Below are 14,606 nucleotides of genomic sequence, written 5' to 3'. Positions count from 1 at the left end.
TAGATATATGACCTTGTCAACATGTAATAATCAGGATCTGCATCTACCGCAAAACTGGATGGATTTTATTTGCTGAATAGAACTTACATAGTAAGAAGATAATTATTTGAAATACTGAGAATACCATTTGTATGCTATGCTTCACTTCACAAGTTATAAAGGAACAACAATAAGGATAGTATTTCCATTTTCAATGTATATTTAAATGAAATTCCTGAAATAGGTATGTTTAATATGGGATAACATTACTGCACTGGGATTTCAAGCCCGTGGTTTGGAACATTTAAAACCAAAAACATATCTGTCAACATTTAAAAAAAGGAATTAGATAGATAGGAGAACATTTCTGATAGCATATTTATTACAAATTGTTTCACGCACTTTTTCTGTGCATGCTTCGACAAAAAGTGTCAAAGAGCTATAATCCTTACCAACAGTTTTAGAAGTCTTCTGTATTTCTAAAGACCTTTGTACTAAAGGGTCTCAAATCCCTTTTTGGTCATCTTAGCAACCAGTGAACTAGCCAAGTGCTCCATGTATTTTCCAGAATGACACCAATGATAAGTGAGCTGTCCAATATATCACTGAGTTTTATCTGTACTATATGATTTTGATTCACTAAAATTCATGTATTGTATAATATACCAGATAATCACACTAAGGAGAAAATGTGTATGCATTTGCCTGCTCTAACCCCTGCTAAGTTGAGAACCAAGGAGGACAGTTTTTTGGCTTGTGCATGGAAATGAGATGTGCATTTAGCAGTGACATACTCTAGTGACAGCAAAATGGAAGGGTCCTGAAATTCCAGGATAGTTCTTTATTCTGCCATTAATCCTTCCCTAATTTAATTCTGTGTTGCAATGGAGCATAGTTATAGCTTGAAAAGACACACATTCAGCTCTGTGTAAGCTAATTTTTAAAAGCTATTCCCTCAATCGTAGAGAAAATATTCTGGTACAAAACCCCTCAAACTTAACAGAGTGGTCACTTTTCCATTTGCATTTTACCTGACTGTTTAAACAAAGATTTTATCTATTAATAAAACACCTACACAAAATCAGTCTCTTGGAAATTACACATGGTTGTTTTAAACAATGTATCTGTAAAATATCAAAAGACTGATAATACTAACTTCTGCTAAGAATCTTCTGGACTGGAGTCCCTATTTCAAAAGTTCAAAATTACAGACATTACACATAAAAGGACACAATGCCTTATCCACATTGTCTTGTTTGCATGCTACTTTTAACAACAATGAAAATTGCATTCCATAATTTTTCTTCTTAATAAGTTCAAATATTCAAAGAACCTGCCTGAGCAAGAAATGCAAAAAGCAATTCCTGCTATGTGGTTTTCCAACAAATGTTCATCACATTGAAATAAAATAAAGGGATGTTTCTGGATGTAGTTTCTGCTTTTCAAAGTGTCTTTTTGCAACACAGTAAATGCATATATTTTAGCAGGTGTTTTTATGGAAAGGTGACAGCATAACCTAGCAACATTGACAGGTTAAGTAGAAAGTGCTCCTATCTTTAGTTTCTTTTTACCATTTTGTTCATTAAATGGAACAAAACTAGCAAACCGAAAATTACACCATGCAGCAACTACATTTGGAGATATTGCTGTGATTTTCAGTGTGAGGATAATTTTAAACTGGCAGCCTAAAAGAAGCTTATGGCTCCTAAAAGCAATTTATAAATAATTTATTAAAACAGAACAGGTTTGTTTACTTGCATGCAAGAAGCATTTACGCAGTTTCTCAGTTCTGATCAGCTTTCGATAAGGACAGATAATGAATCATTTTTCCCAGCAGCATCGATGGGTAACAGCACTTTGCATCTTTGTAAATTTAGACAAAACACATGGAGATACCGAGAGCATTTACTCACTTGCACGAAGGACTGAGGGTGTGACCTCAATTTCACTTGTTGCTTGGTAAGGCTGGAAGGCCGATGCCGCGTTGGAGCCAAGCTCGCTGCCAAAAATCTCCGGGCTCTGCGTGCCTGTTGAGCTGGCACTGGTGCCATCACCCCCATGGTGTGGATCTTGTTCATCAAACACAGCCACAAGCTGAAAATGACAATTTAATCTACTGTTAAAAATAGACCTCAACACCATCAAAATGCCAGTGCAGATCAGTATTTCAACATTTCTTCCCACCAAAGAGCAAGAAGTGTCTGTCAGCAGAGACTCCGATCAATGCCTAGATCACATCATCATCAGCCCAGAAAGGCAGCCATTAACTGGATCCTACAAGGGGTCAACAGCTCTGATGGGACACAAAACTCATCACTGTGAGCTACAGAAAGAATGGGACCAAGGCAGGAAAGCAAGGGTTGCACCTTCCGGAGGAAACCACTTCATCTTACCCAGAAATGCAGAAAACTACCTGAGTGTGGATTGATGCCTGTGCACTGGAATTCAGTATTTATGTTTAGATCCCTCTATACACATCATTACAACAGAGTCAAATCATGAGCAAAACCACAGTTTTACAGAATAAAAACATCCAAGAAGAAGTCATGTTTACAAACACTGAAAGCTACAGACAAAATGAAAAGCCATGGAACTGTTATAATCACAACCAGTCATCATTTATTAATCTGCCATCTATTTTCATGACTTCAGTTGTGGGCTTCTCTTCCAAAATTTCTTTAGTCAGATTTACGGAAATACTCTGTATCTGTTAGCCATCAACTTCTCCAAGACAAGTTTGAAATCTCAAGTCCCATTTAGAACTTTGCCAAGTCAGTAATCTAATAAATATTTACTAAGTCTGTGTTCACCACTGCAAAAAAAATAGGAAAACATCACGGTGATTTTTGATAAACCTGAGATATTTTTTCCACTGTAAATGATTTTGTGCACTTACTTGAAACAAATAATTTATCCCAATTTATCTTTCATAACGTACTGAAAGAGATAACGCCAGCTCTTACACACATTTCATTTTAAAACTTAATTTTCAAGACAGAGAAAAAAGTGTTATGGATAGCAGCAGTCTGCAGCCTGAAATTAATCTATAATATAATATTTGAAAGACATTTCCAAGAAAGCATTACATTCTTCTGTCCAAATTGTGAGAGTAAATGGAGCAAATCAACTTAAACCTATGCTGGTCTCTGCAAATTGTTTATTCTGTTAGCAACACAGCTACAACTTTATGCAACCAAAAGGCATCAGAGGTCATTTTCTCTTTTTTTTTTAAGTGATTTCAACATCATCCTAGCCAAAAGATTTTAATAATAGTCCCTTTACCCAAATTTAACTTACATAAGCATCAATAAAAAAATTTTAAAACGCAACTCTAATGCCAAGTGGAAACCATTTGGGAATTCAGCTTTTGAAAGTACTCTCAGGCATTTACTCTTTTTCACCAGTCATTTTGAAACTACAAGAGTAGCAAACTTCTGCCAATAATTCCATATCTAATGCAAAATTTAGGCTCAGGCATGCAAAAAACAGAAAGAATAAACTGGTAATGGATAAAGGATCCATGCTCTCCTCCAGTGCTAGTTGAAAGGCAGGTAGCAGCAGGAAAACCAGACTGCAGCTGCAGACAGCTGGAACATGTTTTTACCATAAAAGTCATTATTTTATGCTTGAGAAATCTACAAACAAAAGAGACGTGACAACACCAAAATGTCAGTAGCTCAAGAGTATTGGAAATTTAATTTTCTAACACAATGTGAAATATCAATGCTTACAAAAATATGCTTCTAAAACTTTACTCATAACTCTCTTACTGTTTTATAGCAAGCTAATTACCAATCTCCAACAACTGAAAATAAATTATCCACAAGTGAAGGTCTGTAAGATATTCCAAAAAAAGACAAACAAAGCACTTAAGAATCCTATGAAACACCAAATCTTTTTGTCCTTCACATGTCATGTATCAAGATAAATTCCCCAATTACATTCTGTTCCTTTGAGGCTGATTGAAAAATATTACTCAATGTATGCAGCTGCAAGTATTTTAATAGATATTATATATATGCAAAAAGGTATGTGCATGTTAATCTCTATATATGTTATCTCCTACTCTAAGTTGCCTCCAGCTTTTTGCCTATTCCAGACAGTCTACAACCTATAACTTCAGAACATCTAAAAATGAATGTTTCTTATTTCAAGCTTAGCTTTTGATCTTATCACGTTTTTTTCAGGTATTCACAGTTTTGACAGCATCAAACCTTCAAAAGGCTTCAGTTCCATTAAAAGGCATACCAAGTTGTAACATTTTTTCTAGCGTGAAGAAACACAAGCCATGTTAGTCTTATCCAAATCTAATTAGCATGAGGAACACAGGTTAGGAAGTTCATTGTGAAACAGCACTCCAATGGTACAGTAGCCACCTGGACTACAATAGCTCAGTCCTCATAATAGGCCAAAAAGTTTTTGGAACTGGAAGATTTATTGCAAATAAACACTCTTGAATCTTGATTTCCAGACCCTGGTATGCCATTCTGCAAGATTATGAGTTCATGGGAAACAAGGACAGCCAAAACACCTTCTGCTGTATTATGATATCGAGCATTTATCTCTGATTTCTTCAGAGACCCTTTATTTTACATGACCCTTCAAACACCCTTTCTTTAAATTAAAAGAGATTATTTAAGGAGAGGAACTGTACTGCTGGAGGCCCAGAGATCAAATCTTGACTTCCATCCTTGCAAGAATAAGAAACAAAACAATTCCCAGAGAAACCTTATGCAACGTGGAAGGAATCACAGGAGTAGGGCATTGGAGCTATGAAGAATCCTTTGCTGCAGGAATCCACAGCCATAAACACTGCTCTGTGCCAGGGAAAACGTCTCTTGATGAGTCATGTTTAAAGACCACAGAGATGTTTTTAATTTGACAAAGAATGGAGCACACCATTACTAGACCAGCTTCAATCAGCCTTAAAGTCAACGGTAAGCTATGGTATTTTGCTGGGCTTTAGACATCAGATTTACAACAAGAGCAGAAAATGAAGATGACTACCTTTTCTGGAAACATCATCTTTACTGTCAGGAGACTGCTTCCATGTGGATCTTTTTCTTCTTTAACAGGAAATAAAGTTACCCTGATCTTTTGAGAATCACCCTATTATTTCCAATACCTGAGATGAGCTGTGCTGCCTGTCCTCTGTCCTTCAGTTTTAGATCTCATCACCTGCAGTGACCTGAGAAACTCATCATAATATCCACTCTTATGCAGAAATGAACAGGAGAAGGACTGAACAAAGCATAGTAATACATTAATAAAGAAAATAGCTTAGCTGGTCAATATTAGACCACTATCAGCTCTTTAAAAGAGCTTCAACCGAAATTCAGTGAGTACTGCTGCCATTTAGTTTAATTTTATTTTTCTTTGTGAAGACAAGCCCACACCAAAGACAAAATATCATATGAACAACTAACTAATAATGATAATGTATTTTATCCACCCCATATTCCATGAGACAGCAACTTGAAAGCATCAAAGACATGAGAATATGGTTTAATAGGTTACAGTAGTTTTAATCACCTGAGACAACAAAACTCTGCATTTCTCAATCACTGAACTAAAAATCTGCAAATAGGAAATAAAATCAAGTAAAAACAAACCACCTTGTCATCTCGAAACAAATTTAATAAATGATAGGCTTAATTTAGATTGGCACGCTTACATTTCTTATTGTAATATGGCAAAAGCAACACAAAGGTGAGAGGCTTTACTATCACCATTTATCATGGTAAAACGGCATAGGAAGTGTCACCAGTTTGAACAATGTAAGATTTTGGTCCCCAATGTATGTGTATGTAACTGTTCAAGAAAAAATAAGTTTCAAATGTTCATTAACACATTCAGATATAAAACCAGCAGTTTTGTCTGGATCATGACTTATGGAATGTTAATCCCATTGCAGCAATGGAATTACACTAAGTCTTCAAATGGTCAACTGCATAAGCTAAAATACTTTTTAAAGGCCACAGGAACAAATACAAGCAATTTTGTGTAAATTAGCAACAATAAATACAATTATTTTAAAAAACAATAGTATTCAGTGTTTGACCAACAGCTTTTTCTCTTTTCAGAAATACAAAACTGCAGTAAAACTCAACAACTACCCCAGATGTAAAAAGCACACTTATGATCACTAGTATATTTCAAGATGTGTAAGGCAATTTTTTATTGCCATTCTTACCCTCTGAAGACAAAAAAATATAGGAGTAGAGTTTAAAACCAGTGACTTGATGCTCTTCTCTTGTGACTGATAGAAGAGTCTTTCCACAGCAGACAGACAATGAAGGGAGAGTAACATAATTTTCTCTTTTGCTAAATATGTGAGCTTCATCAAGCAAATGCCTTATGAAGAAATTATTTCATAGCCTGAGATAGCAAAACAATGTTTTACTGAGGCACCTTTGGGTCTGGGGTAGGAGGAAGGCCTATTACTGTATTCAGCCCTCTATAACACCAGGTTTTACCGAATTAATTACAATCCAACATCTTGTTCTTTCTAAAAGAGAGGATGAGCATCTCTATTGCTCTGTCTGGGACTCAACACATGATGCTAACCAGGTTATATTTACTTAAAGAAATAAAAGGCAAGAAGATTGATTTATTTTAATATTGACACAGCAGCAGCAGTCTGCATTCCAACATTAATTATTACAATTTCCGTCTATTCTAAAGTAATTAAAAATTAGTAAACACATATGCAGTCTTAATTAATAGGCTAGATTAAGCACTTGAATGTTAATTAACTGGATTAAAAAACTATTTCCACCAGCAATGGCTGTTTACATTTTCATTAAGTATTACTATCATATAAACCAATTCATTACTATCAAATGGCCTGATCAGGTCATCTCTCTTCAGCACCAAACCACAAAACCAGAAATCCTCTACTCCAAAGAAATACATAAAGCTAGAAACTTCTGCTGTGTTCTTCCACCACTGTGACAAAGGTTGTCCAAAGAATCCCTTGAATTTTGCACATTCCTAGGTACCTGTCCAAAATTTGCTAATTCTTCAGTGATATTTAATCTGATACTGGCTCATGTGTAGGCATCAGCAATGATTTCAGATTTATTTTAGTATCAGTGGGGATTACAGCTCCATTCTCCTGCTACAAAGACAGCACCTGATCCTCTGGTTATCATACCCTCTGGGTTTCACAGAGGCTCCACACTTGTTATCCACTCTTTCTAACCCTGAGTGAAACTGAAATCACTCACCTCTTTAGATTATTAGGAGCCATTTTAAATATCTGGTTTCTTCTCACCAGGACGCTTTGGAGATAGATCCCTACAAGAACATTCCCAGTTTGTTCTGGCTGTTCAGTGGCCGGTTGTTCAGTAGTTATTCTGCTGAGCAACCTGAAATGTCTGGATTCCCCTGGCTGAACCCTGTACTTCCTCTCCTGGACTCTCCAGCTTCCAGATGTGGTGTTCCCTTTCACAGCTGCTATGGTCTCCTGGCATTTATGCTGCATAGCTTCTCCTGCAGGGTGGCCATCCATGGGCAGAAGTGCCTTCCACACCAGCTGTCATTATTCTGGCCCCAGGAGAACCAAGAACACAGACCTTGTGAGACAGCTCCAAGTGATGGAGCAGCTCAGCCACACACCTCTGGTGAGGCACCAATGCTGTCAAGGATTCTGGCTCTCAGTTTACACTTAATAACTGAACCTTTTCTCAGGGGACTTATGGTCCTTGAAAATACATTTTGATGGTTCAAATAAAACTCCAAAATCTAAATTAGCCTTGTGGAAATATCAGTAGCTACTTCAAACATTTCCTTTAACCTTCAAAGGCAGAGGGTTAAGCCCAGCCCTGTCCAGGTCTCTGTCTGCACTCACTGTGACAGCCATGGGCTGCTGATAAGGGAGATGTAACCTCTCTCACAGCACAGCCATAAGCTTTCAGACATGTGCAGCAAGTGCCTGGGAAAAGGACATGGAGAAGGCTGGCAAAAAATTTAAACATGCACTTCACTGGCATCCTTTGCTCAGCACAAAGCATTTCCAGTCTCAAGCAAGACAGTACAGTGAACCAGCAAGGCACCAACAGAACTGACTGCACACATCCTAAGCACCAGCACAGCTGAGGGAGATGGTAAGAGAACACAAGCACAGTTCTCAAGCAGCTCCTGAGGGCTGGCAAAACCCACTTTTACCCAAAGCAGTCTATGTATTACTCAGTCCATGTTACAATGCAGAACTAAGGGGTAGTTGTTTAATAAGGCCCTGCAGTAAATCAAATTTCAGCTAATGGCACCTCAGACTCCATAACATCCCAAAACACAAGTTGCTTGTGAATGAACAGATGAGTGTAAGGGAAAAAAAAAAACATAAATTCAGGAAAATCTCTAGCAAGGGAGTAGCCAATTATTATTTAGAAATGAAAGAAACTAAATACAAAATCAATTCGTAGGTTTTCTGATGACTGAACTCACTTTAATAGCCCCATGGCAGACCCAAATTCTTATTATTCCTTGAGCTTCACTTTTCTACATGGCTCATTGAAAACCCATTTAAATATAACTACTGTTTCAATGAGCTAGGAAGAGAAAATACAGAATAGATACTTCCACAATAATACCCTACTGCCCACAGATATATTAAAAAAAAATCAATTAGCAAAATAGCAGCATCTAAGAGTCATTCTGTGCTGGATGTGATGTGCAACCTGAGCAACCCCTCCACAGACTTCGACATCACCAGCATTCTAAAAGGAGAAAAAGGGAAAGCACTGTTTCAATTTAGGATAAGCTGTAGCACAAACAACAAACCTCTATAATTTCAAGAAAATCATTACCTGTCCTAATTAATCACTTCAGCCATGAAACCAGAACTAGCTTTTCATAAAACTTTTCCAAGTAAAGTAGCTGGAAAGGAGCCAAACAAAGAACTTTTCACAATAACTTTACTGCATTATAGCTTTTGGAACAATAAGGACATTTAAAGGGTCACATTCCACCATCATATTAGTACCTTGTATTCCGTTTTCAGAGAATTATACAGACGTGTAAGCTCATACAGAATTATAGAAAAACCTGAACTGGAAAAGACCTCTGGAGATCAACTACTCCAAGCAAGCCCTTGTTCAAACCAGGGTCAGTGAGAGGAGGCTGCTCAGAGCCACATCCAGTTGCATTTTTTAATAACCTGAAGTATGGGCAGTCCACAACCTCTCTAGGCTCACTCCCAGCATTTGGCCCTCTTGGTCCTTTTCCCAGTATGGAGTTGAAACTTGCCTTGTTACAACGTGTCTCTTGTCCCTCACACTGCTCCTGTGCACCTCAGAGCAAAGCCCAGTTCCATCTCCACCATCTCTGACAGAGAGCAGACACATCAAGGCTGTTGTGCCTTAGGGAACACCCCTAGAGGTCCCTTTGCCCTGTGACAGCTTCCAGCCCACTAATTCACCCTGACAGACTCTGGCTGGCCATCACTGCTATGTCTTCCTTGTATTCAGAAGCCCAAAATATTCCACAAGCAGAGAGAAATAATCACAGAATCATTTGGGCTAAAAGGGAGCTTGGAGATCATCCAGTTCCAACCCCCCTGACATGGGTAGGGGCTTCCTTCAATACAGCTCCATCCATCCCGGCCTTGAACACTCCCAGGGATGGGGCATTCACAATTTCTGAACAACCTTCTCCAGTGCCTGACCACCCTCAAAGTACAGAATTTTTTTCCTAATATGTAATCTAAACCTACTCTCAGTTTGAATCCATCCCCCCTTGCCCTGTAACTGCATCTCCTTGCAGAAATCCTTCTCTCTCTTTTTGTGGGTTGCCTTCAGGTATTGGAAGGCTGCAATTAGGTCACCCTGAAGCCTTCTCTTCTCCAGCCTGAACAATCCCAATCCTCTCAGCCTTTGCTCATAGGAGAAGTGCTCCATCATCCTGGTGATGTCAGTCCAACAGGTCAATGCCCTTTCTGTGCTGGGACCCCAGAGCTGGATGCAGCACTGCAGACAGGTCTCACCAGAGCAGAGCAGAGGGGCAGAATCCCATCCTTCCCCTGCTGCCCACAGGGCTTTGGATACAGCCCAGGATACAAATGGCTTTCTGAGCTGTGAGTGCACATTGCCACCTCAGGCCCAGCCTCATCACCTCCCTGAACCTGCTGGCTACAGACCTGCTCATACAGCCCAGGGTGGAGCTGGTCATCCTTACCACAAGGGCACTGCTGACCCACGCTCACCATCGGGTTCTCCACCAGGTCTGTCCCTACAGGAAGCAGCCTCCCAGCCCACACTGCTGAGAGGGGTTATTCCAGCCCACATTCCAGGACTCTGCATTTACCAAAAACCCAGGAGATAAAATAACCAGTGCTGGAAAATACACCACAGGTCTCACTGAAAGTCATTCCCAAATCTGCTGACTAAGTAAGCACCCCTCGCTTTCAAAGCTCAACAGAACACACCAAGTTAAATCATATCTGCAAAATCAAAACTCACCTATTGATTTGAAGGACACTTTAATTTTACAGGTGGTTTTAAAATCTTCTGCTTTCGTGATTCTTTACATTTAAGAAATTATTCTGAAGTAAATATACAAGCTTTTTATTAAAACATCGCTTTAGATTATTCATTTCCCACGGCGCTTGGATCTGAGAAATTCTAGAATCAATATTAAATTGCAATCTAATCCTCTCCCAGTAGAATTAAATGCAGTTTTAGGTACTATCCTGTAAGTTCCCATGCTATTAAAAATATTTCAAATATATTTAAAATGTTAAAATATTTAAAATACTAATTTCATATAATGCATAAATAAAAATTTTTTTTTCTCTTCTCCCCCTTCCTGCTGAGCAATAGTCTAAATGCAAGTGTGATTCTGGCACCCTGGAAAAGTCATTTGTGTATATTCTGTCTGAATTGCTCTTGACCTGACTTACGTGGTGTAAATCAGGCTGAGGCTTAGACAAAGAAATAAGACAATAACTGAACAGAGTTAGAATTATTACAAGGACTATTAGCAGTAGCTGACACTGAGCTGCCTGCTTGCTTGGCTGGATTTGGTTCTCCACAACCTCACTGACTGTACCAGACACCATTTCTACATACAATGCACTGTCTGAGAGCTGAACCACCAGCACACACATACACACTGACAGACAGACACAAGGACAGACAGGGCACACACAGATTATCCTACAAAAGCCTTCTGACGTGCTCACCTGGCTAAACCTAATGCATGGACACAGCAAGCCCAACACCAGGGCTGGATCTTGGCCTTCATGAGCAGCTAACATGCAGACATCCACACTGGTCAGCTCTTACAGACAGACAACCCAGAAACACCCCACACTTCATGAGGCTGACACAACAGGCAGGAGGAGATGAGTTTCTCTTCAGCAGGGCATGCTCACCTGGCCAGCAACAGCTCTAGAAGCTGCAGTTTGTTACTTGGAGTCATGCTTTGAATGCTGCATTTCTGCTGTTAACTGGAACCATGCTGCACAAGCTCCTGCAATCAGCCACTGATCCCAGCCTTCCAGTGAACACATCCACCAGCACTGGTACCCACAGCTGCCAGGCCAAACCCTGCTGAAAGGGCTGCAGGGCCATCACTGCATCCTGATCCAGCCGAGGATGGAGTCAGCCATGGGAGCCCGAACACGGGAAATGCTGCAGACACATCTCACTGGTTTGGTTCAGATCATGGAGCAAAGACACTTCCCAGCTTCCAACTAAAAGCACAACTATGGTTAAGAGTGCAAGAAGAGAGAACATCATCCCAATTCCTTTTAAACACTTTTGTTTTTCTTTTATGCTTCTCAGCAAAAATTAAGATACTGTGCTTAGAGAGAAGTTAGCTTCCCACAATTGTTACAAGCCCTCCATATGACAAGTACAAAAATGCTTAAATCCATGCTTGTCTGGGCTATGAGAACAGCAGGAAAAAATATCTTTGTCCTAAATAGGACAGTTTTTCTATCACAAGGTTTTTATCACAGTATTTTTTTAATGGGTTGTTTCTTCACAAACTCTTCCTTTGAAAGCATATATAATACTTTTCTGTATATGCTGCCCTGTTATTTTCTTAAGTCCTCAATTTATACAGAAAAGATTTCTTCCCAAATCCTTTTGTACCAATAGTCTTCTTGTTCATGGCTAAGGACATACTCTGCAAAATTATCACAATATGTGATTTAACACGGTATCTCCTTAGCTCATTTTGAAAAGAAACCGAAAAAAATTATCTCCATCCTGGCTTTAAAGTGGTGCATGAAGAAAACATGGTTTCAGAAGAGAGAGTGCTGTGCTTGGAAAGTAGCTGGGGCACATCTGAGCATGTGAGTAAGCCAATTTCATCTCCTCCATTTTTGACTCCTCAGCACAAATGAGCACATGCAAACCACACTGAGGACAATGATGTTAGTAATACTTTCAAGACAATTTTACACTTTTCGAGCACACTATGAAAGTCTGCCTTTTTACAGAATAAGGCTCTAAAGGATACCCTGACTACACTTCACGCAGCTGAGATTGTGGTCTGGGATGACTCTGCAGGTCTGCAGATTTCCAAGTCAAAAGCTCAGACCGTGCAGGAGTTCAGTATTTTATTCCTGCCACAGAGGTCAGCAGTTAAGCAGTGACGCTATGCAGTAAGTAATCCAGACACTGGGTTATTAGAGGGGCTGGTGTCACACAGCAAGATATATTGCTGAAATAAAAATGCATTAAATCTTAACAGTTGTCTCATCTGTCATTGGGAGCTGCAGTCATTGAGTACCAAGAAAGAAATGGTTTCAAAAACCTCCAAATAAAAGGGCCAGGCTTTCCATTCCTCTGCTACAGGATCAAAACAGCAGCATTAAATTCTAAGATTTTAATTTCAGCTGAGGTACAAAAAGGTAACTAGTTAGTTAAAGCATAGGACAATCTTTGCAAGCTTATTAAACTTCAAGAAAATAGATTTTGCAAAATACAGCTCTTCATTTTATATAGTGTGTGCTGTTCAGTGTAATTTGCATGCAAAAGCCAGGAGAATGTGATTAAAAATACCCATCTAGAGACACAGATGAAAAACTTCAAACATTTTCTGATTCCCTTCTGTTCCACTCATTATTTCAATACCTCACTACAACAAAGGAATAGATAACACTTGTCCTTGACACTAGCCTAAATTATCTTCAGCGTGCAATACAATACCGATTAAATTAGGCTTATTTTAAATAAACGTCAAGGTCTGTTCAAAAGGTAAAACTGTGTGCCTTTTGCCTTTTGTGTAACACATCCCCTCCCCACCCCCCAAACTTTTCAGAGGTCTGAAAAACAATGAGATATGGTGCTTTTTTTAACTAACTTCATTATGTAGATTTAAAAAAAAAAATCAGAGAGAAGCATTTAACTCTGACATTTAAGACAACAATAACTGTATTCTTCATTTTGTGTATAATGACAAAATAACCAGCACATTAGACAATAGTTCTTCTTTAAATAAGGTTCTAAAATATCCTAAATGCAAATGACTCCTTGTTCCCTCATGACTAATAGTTTTTATTATTTTAACATGCAACAATAGTGAAAACACTCAACTTAACTTACATTAGAGCTATCCTTCCAAAATTAAGAAGGTAGCTGTCCAGCAGCACTGGGCTGATGGTAAATGACACAGGCCAGGAGATCCATGGAGGCTGTCCCACCCTGTGGCAATCCCCAGACATTGGATCTTGACTCACCACAGTTATGATGTGAACCTGTGCCAAATACAGAGCTCAGCTCTTCACCAAAACACACTCCCTTAGATAACATTTGGTAGTCAAGAAAAGAAGAGAATCTTCCTAAACACTTTTAGGTTTTCTACTACTAAGAAGATTACAGTGATCTCTGTATGAATTTCAAAATGCCTGGTTCATCCATATCCAGGTGGATTTCCATCTACCACACACTAGGTTATTTCTCACAAAATACCAGGTTTAATGACTTAGTAGCATAGCCCCAGGGACATTCACTAAAACATGGGCTCCCAATGCCAAAATCATTTTCAAAATGATCTAGAGCCACTTTTTCAACAACACTCTGGCAGATAAAGTTGTGGAAGGGCATCCCATGTATTTTCTCCCCATAAAAATGCTAGAAATCAGATGCCCAGGTATTTCTGAAACTCTGCTTTTAAAAACCACCTGGTAACTTTTCAAATCTGTCCTCTTAAGTCCTTATGAACACAAATGAAAAAAAAAAAAAACCACAGGAAGAAATAAGAGAACAAGAAGGTAGAACCTCAGAAGGAAACTAGCAGGTTAATATCATCACATCCATCTTGAAAACATACTCACTGGTAGTCAAGTGCTTTTCCCTCTTTGAAATGCAGGAATGACCAGTAAAGGACATCTCTGATATTAACAATAATTTTGCCTCAGTTTGTGATTCTTGACTACTTGTAGCAGAAGACTCCACCTTGCACTGCTCCTTCTCTAAATAGGGATGTAGTGCATTGTAACCAAAGAAACAGGAACATAAATAGAGACTTTTGACAGAATTATACTCCTAAATCATTTTTTGTGAAAGCTTGAAAGACTACAGACTTATTTTCAGGACTAATTTTGAAAATTAACTCCCTAGATCACTGTGCAACTGGGAATAATGCAACTACATCGCCTGGATGAATACAAAAAA

General features: G+C 38.7%; 1 protein-coding gene across 12 annotated transcripts in view; it reads right to left on the bottom strand.

Annotated features, from left to right (window-relative positions):
- Nucleotides 1-14,606, bottom strand: part of PARD3 (par-3 family cell polarity regulator) — a 446,494-nt gene that overhangs the window by 295,482 nt on the left and 136,406 nt on the right. For all 12 annotated transcript variants that reach the window (XM_077173197.1, XM_077173317.1, XM_054645709.2 and 9 more), the window contains exon 3: nt 1,893-2,073. In XM_077173197.1, the coding sequence (XP_077029312.1) occupies nt 1,893-2,073 (181 nt within the window). The remainder of the gene's footprint in view (nt 1-1,892; nt 2,074-14,606) is intronic.

Source organism: Agelaius phoeniceus, chromosome 1 (genome assembly GCF_051311805.1).
Source record: "Agelaius phoeniceus isolate bAgePho1 chromosome 1, bAgePho1.hap1, whole genome shotgun sequence".
NCBI lineage: Eukaryota > Metazoa > Chordata > Aves > Passeriformes > Icteridae > Agelaius > Agelaius phoeniceus.
The sequence above is the reverse complement of the archived record's forward strand: the minus strand, read 5'-3'. Positions and strand labels throughout refer to the sequence as shown.